Source organism: Onychostoma macrolepis, chromosome 23 (genome assembly GCF_012432095.1).
Source record: "Onychostoma macrolepis isolate SWU-2019 chromosome 23, ASM1243209v1, whole genome shotgun sequence".
NCBI lineage: Eukaryota > Metazoa > Chordata > Actinopteri > Cypriniformes > Cyprinidae > Onychostoma > Onychostoma macrolepis.
This window is the reverse complement of record NC_081177.1, coordinates 14,085,339-14,099,222: the sequence shown is the minus strand read 5'-3', so window position 1 is coordinate 14,099,222 and position 13,884 is coordinate 14,085,339. Positions and strand designations below refer to the sequence as shown.

The window sequence follows — 13,884 nt, the reverse complement described above, 5'->3', positions numbered from 1 at the left end:
TAATAATAAAAGTAAAGCAACTTTAATTAAGCAGTAATGCTCCTTTTTTAAAAGAAAATTAACAGACAAGCCTCAGTCATATAAAACGGTGAAAAAGACACAAGGGGGCCAAAGTGACCTTTGACCCCTATCTGGCCCATGTGGGCGAGCATGTTCATTAGAGCTCCAAGTCACAGCACTAATAAAAGAGGGGTTTCACTAAGCAGTATTTTCACTGTAGACCTTGTATTCTGTCTGTTCTCACATTCATTTCTCTATGCAATGAGAACAACCACAAAGAATCACTTCTTGCACATTCTGATTGAGATAATAAACCGAAATGGTTTGCTGTAGATGAGTCAGTTCTCCATTAACCCTCTGGAGGACCTTGAAGATGACACACATTTCCTCTTTTGTTCAATGTACACTGTAAGACTCCTATAGAATATGAATGTAATGGAAAAAGACACCTCAATACAAATCAGTCATGCAAAATAATATGTTAGTGTGGTTGTTAACAGCAAAACTGTGAGAAATAGATAAGACTGTAAAAATAAAAAGACTTTCTAAACATTTAAAACTGCTGCAGTGTGATTTTATGTAACATTTGTCATCCACTATGAGATTTTTAATAATTCTAAATCTGTTATTAAACAAAAACACAATGTCAAAATATTCCACTATTTAGAGATAACACATCCTCTGTTATGAACTTGTCTCAGTACTTTGGCTTGAGGGATTGTAATCAGTAAACAGTGTTTTATTTTATTGTAAAGCTGCGGCTTTTATTTCTTACAACCCATTCAGAGAAGCAAAAATGACAAGAAACTGAAACTATGATTATGTGCTTGTTTTGTTGCCTTTGTCATGTCTGAATTTAGCACCACGTTTTTTTTTTTTAATACTACCAGACACATTTACCAGACATAACAATGTTTCCAAGCATGGAAGGCATGTCATTTCAAATATATGCAGTCGACACCATATATATGATCTCCCAATTTGTGTGTTTTAGCAACAATCTTCACCTGAGATGCGTCTTGATGTGTTCTGTGCTGTGACCCCACAGAGACCCGTTCCTTATGGTATCTAAGCATGCTCGCCCCCACCGGCCCTCAGAGTAAAAGAAGGCTGCGGAGTCTTCAAGTATTAACACAGCTCGGGCACTAAACCTCAGACACGCATTATTAAAGCCTAGAATCACTGCTAGGAAAACAAATGAGCAGGTTATTTGTTAGCTTGCATTTCCCCCCACAAATATAATATATATAGATTAATATGCTTATAAATAAAAATTCAGTGCTGTAAAAACATCTCCGATTCCATAGGATCTGACCCACCGTAGAAGGCTCATCACGTTTATTTTTCAACCTTTTTTGTCATCTTTTTCTCATGGCTAAAAAGCTACTGTTCGGAGTATGTAAACTGAGCTTCTGTGTTAATAAGTCCTTCATTGAGCATAAAACACTGAAAAATTGAAGACTTGTTAATATCATAATTTTTTCTTTCTTGTTTTTTGGTTTAACGCAGCACAGAGCACAGAATCCTTTCTTGTGTGTTTTTTCGGTTGCGGTGAAGCACCAAGAAACACATATCAGTGTGTGTCTCTTAAAGTGTGACTGTAGTTTGTCCTGTAAGCGTTTGAGAAATGCAGGTTTCTCAGTGTGAATGTGGATGAGGGGTCTTTTTCTGTAGTCTCTGCTAGTGTTTTAGTACTGCGTCTATGTTAAGCAGCGCTCCACGTTGATGCCCTCCTCTGCGTGGACCTGCAGGTCGATAGGTCGCGCTGGCTGTTCTCCTGGTCGAGCGTTCATCAGAGAGAGATTCTTCACGCAGCCTGTGATACCTGATGAGTACTTCCCACTGGTCAATGCTTTCATGTCTGGAGCTCCACCTACAGTCCAAATACCAACAACCTTATGTCAGAATCAAATGATTATGATTTTCTTTTACAAGAAAAAGCCATTTCTATGTGCCATCTGTAGGGGGTATCCAAACTATTTTTTTATGTAGATGGTTGTGTGAATAAATCAGGTGAGAAAAACTACATGCAAAATTTGGTTACTCTATGTTTAGCAGAAGTCTTATCTCAAGTCTTATTTAAATACCTATTAAATTATATTTTTGACAACATTTGTATTATTTCATTAAGAAAAAAGCTGATTTGTGACTGAGCATGACTCTTTTTACCTATAGTTCAGAATCTTAAATTCATTTTTGTAATAAATGCTAATGCCCTCTAAAGAGAGAATACTTTAAAATATAATTTTATAATAATTTCCCCAAGTTTTTATGCACCAAACTGGACAAGAAAAAAATACTGAACCACTGTTCAAAAGTTTGGGGTATGCAAGATATTTAAATGTTTTCGAAAGAATTCTCTTATGTTTACATCTCACATGTCACATGATCGTTCAGAAACCATTCAAATATTCTTTTTTTTTGCTTAAACATTTCTTATTAGTATCAATTTTCAAAACAGTCATGCTGCTTAATATTTTTGTGGAAGCTGTAATAAACGTTTTCAGGATTCTTTGATAAATAGGACAAAATAATTAAATGTATTTGAAATAGAAATAATCAGAAATGTCTTTTCTGTCACTTTTGAGCAATTTAATGCATTCTTGCTGAATAAAAGTATTAATCCCGTTCAAAAAATTACAATTTTACTGACCCAAACTTTACAAACAGTAGTGTTTTATTTAAAATGTTATGCATGTCATTTCTTTAAAAAAACAACAACAAAAAAAAAGGTTTTTTTCTACATAACTTCATGGATGTTAAGAGTGACAACAATCTGATCAGTACAAGTAAACAAATACCACTGTAATGTTATACTTACCCAGATATATGTTGCCCTTGGTGTTCACCATGATGCTTTTGCCTTGTGATTGTCCACGTTGGACAGATCCTCCATCGATCTGGAGGTAGCCCTGCTTACCCGTTCTGTTCAACACACAGAAAGAACACTCACTGATATCTTTCTGTCATGCTTTCTATAATAGTTCGGAGAGGTAAGGAGCATTACCGGACTGCAGTGATCATGTGCCACTGTCCATCATTGACAGGCTCTCTGGAGAGAATCTGAGCCTCTCCACTGCCCAGCTGGTAACTATCAGAGGAACAAGAGCACATTATGACCGGCTACAAAGGACTGATCTAGTTCGGTAAGAAACTGAAACATACTGGCTGCAGTAGAGAACCCTAGTAACAAAAGTCATGAGATCTTGTGGATATTTCAAGGTTATTATACTGTCAGCACATTAGACTCTTTAGCCATGTACCCATGTGGTTTGTTAGTATGAAAATGTGCTCAATTACTCACCTAAACACAAGATGTCCATTTTGTAAACCAAGACTTATGAAGTCCTTCCCCTTTCCTTGACCTCCCAGTTCCTGGAAAGCATTTTCAGTGAAATATTAAAGTCAGTCTCTCTGAGTCATCGAGAGGGAATATGGATGCACACCACAGGCTAAAACCACAGGCTTCTGGAGCCAAACATTTAAACAGTAGTGTATATTGATTAAGATGTTTATATGAATAACATTTCTCTTATGCATAATATTAGTTATTACATGACCAAAAGGCACGGTTTAAACAGTCCAGAAAAAAACAACAACAAAAAAAAAAAGAAACTGTAAGACAAGTACCCAACCAGTTGGTTTTAAACACATCAAATTTATGACAATCTGCTGAATTTCAATCCACTGCAGAAGAAGTTTTGTATTAACTCTAAAAATAAAGTAGCTGTTTGGTTTGAGGTTAACAGTAAACTTCACAACAAAACAATTTTTTTTTTTACCCTAGTTATGAGAAGTGCAAATGTATGTGATAAACTGTTGCAGACACAGGTGTGTTGATTGAACAGGTGTAAAAGCAGGTGATAAATATGCAAACATAAGGCTAATTATTATGTCATAAATCAGTGGCTCCCAACCCTGTTCCTAGAGCCCATGACACTGCACATTTAGCATGAAACTGAATTTTGCTTTGAATTTGCTCCAGGAACAGGGTTGGGAACCACTGGCATAAAGAAAGAGCAAACTTTTAAATCACACTAACACATGCAAACAATAAATGCAGTGAAATATCATTTGTTTACTCGCTTTTCATGTATAACTGTGTATAACTTGAGCAACTGTGCAGAGAAAAAGCATTTGCTAAATCAAAAATCATAAGTGCTGTTTTCTGAATGTTTATTCAGTAACGTGTTGTAAAGTTCAAAGCTCCTTTGTATATATTCAGAGATAATGACACGTCCATGCTAATGCAGACACATTTGTATGTCTGACTGCTTGTGAAGAGGGAATACCTTTATACTAGCATGCTTCTTACGGAGGCTTAGAGCGCCTGCAGGCTCCTGAGGAGGATGAAGGTGAGTTAGCCAGGCAAACATGCAATGCAGCCATTAAAATGTGCTTTAAAGGTGAGGGACAAAGGCCTATTCCAAAACAGCTCCAAGCAAACTCATTTTTCTCAGTTTAGTGAAATGAGGCTGAATATGAAATGTAAAACACACTGTGCATACAGTATCAGAATGTGAATATATGCAGGGTCCAAAATTAACAATGAAGAAATGGTACCTTAAATTGCAACTATTTTAAGTACACACATACACATACATATATATATATATATATATATATATATATATATACACATATATATATATATATATATATATATATATATATATATATATATATATAAAAAAAACATGGAAAATTGCAACTTAAAATGAAGCATAATACCAAATAATTATTTTAGTTTATGAAAATTGAATAATTTTAAGTTATCAGTAAATGTTATTAATTTTGGACCCTGAGTGTATGTGTCCTGAGATCCAGCAGGGGGCTCATGTGTCCAAACATACCACTCCCTGCCACAGGATGAGGCCGTCTTTAGAGACAGTGTTGATCTCTAACTCGATGGTCTCTGGAGAGTCAGGAGCACTGAAACAAATCAAACCAATCAATAGTTTTTGTTTGCTTTTACAAGCTGAGAGACAAGCCAAAATGGTTTTCTGTGGTAAAAACTGCTGAATTTGTATAATTACGTCAGTTAAACGAACACCAAACACAGTTCATCAACTGTTTCACATATGAAGAGCCCTCACCTTCGTGGGAACATGGGCTTTGGAAGGGCCAGATATCCATTATCGTGGAAATATGCTGAATATTCAATAGGAGAGTCTGGAAAAGAGAAACCAAAAAAATAAATCCCAGATGCCAACTCTGTGTTATACTACCACCCTGTGGAGCTTCATCAAATAACAGAATAAGCAGTCAATGAACAGAACTCACCCCCTGACTACATTAAATCACACCTGATCTGATGAATTACTATTTATTTTATAAGTCATAAATGTGAGACTTCATTGTGAGAAACATACAATCATCAAGGGCAGCTCAGAGAAAATCCAACATACATTTAATTTATCTTCATGAGATAAATGAAAATGAATGCAAATACACACTGCTGTCAAGGTAACATTCAGAGTTGGGAACAACAATACGCATTCCTCACAAAGCATTCTCTTGAACCATGTAATAACCGGACAACCCTCAGGCAACCGAGTGCTTACCAAGAAGTGCTTCATGCTCAGTGTATCTGGCTATAAACTCACCTGTCCGGTGGGCTCAAGTGTGTGAATGAATGACATTCGGTGGTTAGTAACTAAAAACGTGTTTGTTCACAGTGTGAGGACATTTTGTTTACAGACGTCGCTGTAGGTGAAAGTGCGGAAAAGATGTTGTTGTTGGTTTCGCAAAGAGAAACAAGGATTTAATGAGAAAGAGATGGCAAATTGAAACTGCAGCGAGAGGTTGACTGGACAAGACGCCTCAGGAGATGCTAAAGGGGAATTCTATGTATGTTCGCCTTAGGAAAATGTCACAGCTTTACAACTGTCATAATTTTAATATTGCCCACAAAAACTGCAAAAACTACCATAAACTTTAAGCGTATATCACAGTGAAGACACAGAATTCCCCCTCAACATTACATTTAAAACTTCACAGAGGACACAGTAACCAACTGAGTGCGGAGTGCAGATTGAGACCATTCATTTTGAAAGCACAATATTTCAGGGATCTGTTTACAAGACAACAGTATCAATACGCTGTTATACATTTTTATTTTGTTTAAGAAAACTTTCAGGGACATCAAGCACTTCTTAGATATTAATTACAGGATTAAATACATTAACACTTTTGAATAGCAGTTTAAATATACTACAAAAATAATTAAATACAGATTTTTATTAAAATATCAGAACATCCTTAGAAACAACAAATCTGCATAACATAAGTAATGTAGATAATAAGCAAATATGTTGTCAAATAATTTTTAACCCAACTGACAAATAGTTTAAAGCATCAACCTCAATACATTTAGATATTTATGCTCAAAACAAGAAAAATAAATTATCTGAAAGTCTTATCTTACACTTTTTTTAAGTTATGAGTTAGACTTATTTTTTAATCAGGATAAATTTATCAAGATGATTTGAATAATTTTTTTTTTTTTTAACAATACCGATGAAGAAAATTATTTTTGAAAAAATGCATTTCAAATATCATTGGTATTGATCAGAAATGTGCTTGATATTGCCTGTGATGTTGGTAATAAGAGTTCTATAAACAGACCCCTAAAATGATTCACTTTCTGGCTTCCTTTTGTCGCCCCGTTGAGGCCGTTTGTTGTGGTTGTTTTATTTGTGTTGTTAGATGGGCTGATTGACCCTGAGGAGGACGCTCTCCCCTGGTTAGTGACGAGCGTGTCAGGCAGACTGTAGTCATACTGTACCATTTCCCCCACTACCCTCCAAATTCCACAGCGCCTCGGTGAAGCTGGACTCCTGCCCTGTGTGTGTGGGATAGCCATGAGAGTGCAGGGGTGAGATTCATTCACATGTGGCCTCTTTCATCGGCCAACACGCTACTGCTGGATGACGTTAGGCAGCCTGACTGTTGTCGCCACGGTACGTTACGAAGAACCGACAGTCATTTCCCTATGGTGCTTTATGATGAATCACTTACAGCTGTGGTTCAGTTTAATGCTATGAAACTACAGAGAAATGCCTTTATTCCCACAGAGAATGTGAATTCTGTTAAATGACAAACGAGGCAAACTGTGTCTAAAGAGACCAATATATTATCAGTATGAATAATAAAGCAACTTAAAGTCACATTGATTGCACACATATTGGCTTTAGTTAGCTGTATGTTTATCGCCATTAAAAATGTATACTTAAAAACTTAGGTGTTGCCTTGCCATCCAAGTAAAATTAAATATGAAATAAATAGAAATAAAGCTAAATAGAAATAATAATAAAAAAACTAATAAAATGACAAAAGCACATAACATTCCTTAAACTAAAATGAAAATAAAAACTGATAATCAAACATAATCTAAATGAAGATATTTATATATATTAGCATATAAATAATACAAAAATAACACTAGTATGTGAGACTGGGCTAGTTTAAAACTTGTGAATTCTCCAAACTAACATTTAAACATCATATTTATGCTCATAAAGCTATTTGGATCACAAGTGAATTGTATCTGTTTGATGATTTTTTATTTACTTTTTTTTTGTCATGGGAAATAACAGTGAAGATGTACATTAGCTTCTATTCTGCCAAAGACTAAAGCATGTGTCTTTCAAAACTAGCACCATTCTCTACTTATAATATGCCCTTAAAGATAAAGTGGACTTGGTGGACTTGGACTTGGGTGGAAAGAGCTGACAGTAATATACAATATAGAAACACATAACAATAAATGTACAATATATATATACGTGCATCAATGCAGTCACCAATCAGAAGGGAAAAATCACATGAAAGAAGATTTATGCAAAACTATGTGTTAATCATCTGGCAGTTGTGAACTAACCTTTCTCACAGTGCCGGCCTGTGTAGCCGGCGGGACACACACAGTGGTTATTCACACAGCTGCCACCGTTCTGACACTGAGAGGAGTCTCGACAGCTCTTCCTCACTATTTCACAACGGTCACCTGAGGAACAACAAGCAAGAAAAGGAAAATATGGAATAAATTTGGATTAAACAACAATTATTAGAAATACAATGTATGGAAGAAAATTTTCAGAGACTTCCTTTCGACCTTAAAAATAGGGATGGATGAACCCATTTCTTTCCAGTATCAAGTACTATAATAGTCAATAGCAATGCCAATATTAACTACAAACACAAATACAAGTTGGTTACGTGACTTACCCTCGTATCCTTCAGCGCAGAGGCACTGGTACTCGTACTCAGCACTGGCCATACAGGTGCCTCCGTGCAGACAAGGCCTGCGGTCACATGGGCTGCCATCTTTACACTGGCTGATGGCTCTGCTTTCAGTGAAGCTGTATGATATATCCAACTTCTTTCCATTGATGAAGACCTGTAAAGAAAAACAAAGCCAATACGACACTATTTAATATCAAAACATGACTGTGGGCTGTAATGAACATAACACTTAAGTGTGAAGGCCATTCTCACCTCTCCTATGCATCCATCAAACAGCATGCTAACATTGGCAGGTTTGGGCAAGATGTCCATGCTGGGCACTCCTCCCAGATACATGGATGTGTGGATATTAAGGCCCTGGGCCTTGCCTGGAGAGGATCTTGTGATTTCTCGTGCATGGTCCACCTTCAAGGAGCCGTCCTTATTAAGCCGTTCCGCCACCACGCGATGCCACTGACTCAGAGAAACGGGCTCCTGACTGCGCAGAACAGCTTGACCTGAGAACACGAGGAAAAAAAGCATTTAGCTTGGACAGGATAGGAACAAGCCACTATATCCGCTTCTGGGTTTCACCATCTGTATGGTTACATTGCACTCAGGTGAGGAGGTACTTTTCATTTTGGTGTCAAATAACATTTTTTTTTAAAGGTCAAGACCTTTTAGCTGGGAAAGGGGGCACAACATTAAGGGCACAAATCTGTTTTTGTTGTGGGTTTTTTTGGACAGAATTGTACTGTACATCTACAGAATTAATGAAAAAAATATTTTAATTAATTTAAAAAATGTATTAAAAAATGAAAGAAATTATTTAAAAAGTACTTTTATATTAATATATTATGATATATATTATATATTTATATTAAATTTTATATATCTGTGTGCGAAATTATGCATAATTCTTAAATTATATATTTCTAAATTTAAAACATTTAATTTTGTTTTTTAATGTTAATGTTTAGTGCTATGAAAAATGTCCAACATTAGGGTAAGAGGGTTGTAAACATTACATCAAATGAATAGAAAATGAACAATTTCATATTAATACAATATTTTGTTTGACCTCTTGAAGGTGATGATCACCATTTCCCGAAGATTAAGCCCTTCCTTTCTGGGTTATTATTGTTAACTAAAATTAAAATAATAAAAAATAAACATTTCCATTACTTGAAATCAAATAAAAATCAAGTGAAATAAAATATAATTATGAAATAAACCTTGAACATATTTTATTTTAGATACATTTTGTTTAGTCTGTATAAGTACTAAAAAAAACAACAACAACCCCCCCCACCCCCAACTAAAACAAGAAAACTATTTAGATAATTCTAAATAATAACAATAATAATAATAATAATAATAATAAACATGACTAAAATACAACAAAACTTTAACTAAAACTTTACCTAAACTACTAAAACTTTAACTAAAATTTAAAAAAAGAAAATACTAGAAAAAACTAATACAAAATATCAACAAAAACTATAATATTATGTCAACAACACTGTAACACTGGTTTCTTTCAATGACCATGACACACATGCACAAAAAAATGAAAATAAATAAATAAATACACATTTTTGCAAAGAATACATCATAATTTGATAATCAGATCTCTCACCTGTACCAAGTTCGTATCGGAACTCGACATGTCCGTCCACCATGGATAACGTCACAAAGTCCTCCACTTTCATCTTTTTGCCTCCGCTAAAGAACATCAGCCCTTCTGAATCCATGGGCTTGAACTCCATCTCAATCCGGAGGTCGTTATGAATATTAGTAAGAGGAGGATATGCAATATAAGACTCGTCTCCATCAAACAATGGAGTTGTTACCAGAGTACCTGGGATTGTCATGAAGAGGGATAGTGAGAACCACATTTGACCTTAAAGCGGTTAGAAAATTTGTGTGACTGGATATTGAGCTTTACCATCCATGCACTTGTTTCCAGACTTGCCCAAGTGACAGCGGCAGTCATAGCCCAAACCATTGGGTCGGTTAATACAAGTGGCATCTGGTCCACAGGCCTCTGTGTTGCAGTCACGGACAAAAACAATAATGAATAAAGAAGTCCATCAAGCATGTTGTTTACAGAACCTGATCCTGATTTCACCTGTGTGACAGTGCAGGGAAGAGTGATGCTGACAGTTGCTCCCTGTGAATCCTCTTGGGCAACTGCATTTGTAGAGACTGGGGGCAGAGTCCTCACATACGCCACCATTCTGAAACACACACATTGCTTTAGTTAATCGATTTTCACAGGCCAACCACAAAAAATGCATTCACTGGTCCCAAAAAGTTAGAGACAAAGTATTTGAGAAAAAACAAATTGTCCACTTCAGATCACTGTGGTTGGTTAAAAGTGCCAAGAAAAGTCCTACATGCTACTTAATTTGATCCTTTTTTTCTTAAGCAATGAAATTCACATATATGACAAGTGTTCAAATACTTTTTTGGGTCACTGTGCATATTAATTCAAAGAACAATTTTGTTTGTAAACGATTACCTGACATGGGCGATCCTTGCAAGTGGGACAATTCGAAACTCCAGTGGAACTTTTATCAAGGTCCTTGAAAATGACCTCTTCACCTTGGATAATCAGCTGCTTGATACAGCCTTGAAGAAAGACCAAAACTCAGTGTAAGAATGCAAATGATAATAATGCTACAACTGACACTTTCCTACAAAATTCACTTAAGATAACGGTTTTCTCACCGACAAACCCTGTCTTGAGGCCTGCAGTTTTAGCAAGCATGCTGTAGTTTGGATAACCGCCCACAAAAAGATCCTCATTCAGATCCAGACCCTTGAATTTTCCCTGCTCGGACACAGAACATGTTATACTACATTTGTTTAACCGTGACTATACTACCATTTAACACGGTTTATTAATAAGAAAGCAAAACAAATTAGCAAATTATGGAGAGAGAAATATGCACCTGTGAGGTTCCATTTATAGGAGCTTCTCCATCCACAACAAGAGAGCCCTGAGTCTCATTCCTATACAGCTTCACTGTGTGAAACTCGCCCAGTTTAATGGGAGTAGGATAACGAATAGTTGCCATACCAGAGCCTACATCAAACCTGTGGAAGGAAAATATGCTCATTTGGAACGTCACATTAAAAAGCCAAAGTTAAATCTAGTTTCAGATATGAAATTTTGTTTTCTTGAGATTGCTTTGATATTGAAGATTAATGTACCTGAATTCAGGACGGCCACCCACCAATCCAAAAGATAAAAAGTCAGCGCCGGTAGTCTTCTTTTGTCCATTATAGAGAATCATACCTGGACATTAAGGGAAAAGTAAGTCCAAAGCCAAAAGGCTCGCCAGTGCACAAAGCCATTTTTTGTCTTTTTTAGCTGATGGTAAAGCTGCATGCTGAGTGAAAAGCTGCTTCCATGTTCAGCATTTCACAATGCCAACGCAAGCCACATGCATGGGCACATGCCATGAGTCTTCCCGTTCTCCATCACATGGCATACTGTATATGACTATCAGATGGGGTAGTACAGACCAGTGGTCCTCAACTGATGGGCTGCAACCCAAAAAATGTGTTGGATTAACACTTTATGTCCAATATAAGATCCTGAAGCAAAACGTTTTGAGAAGCACTGGTACAGAACATAGATACTTTAATCAAGCTTGTCGAAAATTCTCAAGTTTTATTTGTTAAAATAAAAAATTAAAATTTTATTTAATTTCTTTATTTAAAAAAATGTGATTGCTATTTTTTTTTTTAAATCTTGGTTTGCTGTGCTTGTTTGTACAAATCTGCACAATTTGGCCAAAATGTTGTGATGGCTATAAAATGGCTGTAAAATAATAGCAATAATAATAATAATATTTTAAATATGGTATTATTTTAATATTAATATTTTAGTTTATTAATATATTTATTTTTAATTACTAAATAAAAATATTAACAAATATAAAAATCCTACATAAAATATGAAATATTACTATTGTAATATTTCACTGTAAAATAAAAAACTGAGTATTGAAGAAAACAATATAATTATACTAGTGCTGTCAAACTGAAGCTGACGTCACGCCGCGTTGAGTTCTGGGAAACTGCTTTGTTTATCCTCCATACTGAGAGGATCGCGCTGCAGTTCCGCTATTGAGTTTAGAGCAGTATTTAGATTTTCTGTTGTGATTGTGAAAAATTTCACCATTGTATGTCATTCATGCTGCATCGAGAATTGCAAAAGTAACTCCGGTACTCGTTCTGAGAGAAAACTGGACATTGCAGTATGTTTTTTCGCCTTTTCTCTGTAAAAACCACAAGGGAAGTAGGTCGCGCAGATGATGAGAAGATGCCGGATAGTAAATCTATTAATAATAATGTCACCGATTAACCCACTGCCTGTCACCCAATAAAAAACAATCATATGGCTGCCTGTTTTTGAGTTTTGATTTTGTTTGGTTTAATAATTAACATCACCTTTGCTAGTATGATTCTCACTCGGCTTGTGAATTAACCAACTTGAACAGTGAAATAAGGCGTAATGCAAATGTTGCTTAATGTACCAAGATTGTGATAAGGCAAAATTGTAAAGCATATTATGTGCAAATACACAAGACCAAAATGTGAACGCAACGCGTTTTCCTCTCATGCACCAAGACAGTATTAAAGACCACATTCTGTACACACGTTGCTAATAAAGCATACTATGTGCACAAAAACTGACGAACCCAAAATATGAACTTTAAATAATGTTTGTCTTAATGCAGAAGCATTTATTACGATTTTCCAAAGGGAGGAGAACACTTAATGTTTAAACGGGTTGCGTTAATATTCTGGGCTCCTCTGTGTGTTTTTTTAATCGTAACTGTACATTAAACCATCATTTTAAAATTCTACAAAACTGTTCACAAGCTTCCAGTGATTTAATTTTAGTTATCATTTGTTGAAATAAATATAAACATACAGTGCTTGTGCCTGTCTGTTGAATGTGATCCACAATCTCTGATTCTCCTCCGTGGCCACGGAAACAGTGACAACAATAATACTTCATCATTTAAATGTTTCCAACAAAGAAATGGACCAACTTCTGTCAGCTTGTTGAACAAACACTTTATTTGGGTAATCTACCATATGATTGCTGAAGCAGCAGCGCGCGTCCAGAGGGAGACACTGTTTTCACGGTAATCAGATCAACATTTTAAACCAGTCATGCGAAGCGATAAACTAGCTTCTCTTCTCTGCAAACGATTCAGTGAAGAATGTGAATATTTAACTTAAAGGTAAAAACAAAACAAAATATAAGCAGGTATTCGTATTAATTTCAGCATTTGCAGCAGAGGGTAATCCTCTCAAAATGGCGGCGCCGCCCCAGCTTGCAACGCGGCGTGACGTAGCTTCGCGTTAAAGCAAATTCATTGGAACTGCACTAATTTTATTAACGCGCGATTAACGCAGCGCGCATTTTCTGTTTGACCCGTGGCCTAGCCCGTAGTTGGAGAAATGGAGATGCACAGTGTTGCCAACTTAGCGACTTTGCAGACCCCTTTAGCGACTTTTTCCCCCCCTCTTAAAAATAAAAATAAAATCGCCTAGCGACAAATCTTTAGGTTTTGCCCAAACCTTATTTAGTTTCTGAGACGCTGATACTGCCGCGCGAGCGCGAGGTCTTGCTGT

The 13,884-nt window shown here is 36.0% G+C and overlaps 1 protein-coding gene across 18 annotated transcripts in view; it reads right to left on the bottom strand.

Annotated features, from left to right (window-relative positions):
* Window positions 1-13,884, bottom strand: part of hspg2 (heparan sulfate proteoglycan 2) — a 112,634-nt gene continuing 98,750 nt past the window's right edge. For 12 of the 18 annotated variants that reach the window (XM_058762890.1, XM_058762891.1, XM_058762901.1 and 9 more), the window contains 18 exons: window positions 11,443-11,527; window positions 11,181-11,325; window positions 10,957-11,059; window positions 10,748-10,857; window positions 10,355-10,463; window positions 10,172-10,270; window positions 9,863-10,084; window positions 8,497-8,741; window positions 8,227-8,398; window positions 7,883-8,005; window positions 6,788-6,844; window positions 5,097-5,172; window positions 4,854-4,932; window positions 4,293-4,340; window positions 3,305-3,375; window positions 3,008-3,091; window positions 2,822-2,925; window positions 1-1,873 (listed from right to left, as the gene is read on the bottom strand). In XM_058762890.1, coding sequence (XP_058618873.1) covers window positions 1,701-1,873; window positions 2,822-2,925; window positions 3,008-3,091; window positions 3,305-3,375; window positions 4,293-4,340; window positions 4,854-4,932; window positions 5,097-5,172; window positions 6,788-6,844; window positions 7,883-8,005; window positions 8,227-8,398; window positions 8,497-8,741; window positions 9,863-10,084; window positions 10,172-10,270; window positions 10,355-10,463; window positions 10,748-10,857; window positions 10,957-11,059; window positions 11,181-11,325; window positions 11,443-11,527 — 2,105 coding nt within the window. In that variant the 3' untranslated portion in view covers window positions 1-1,700. The other 6 variants (XM_058762895.1, XM_058762899.1, XM_058762907.1 and 3 more) reach the window with 3 other exon arrangements.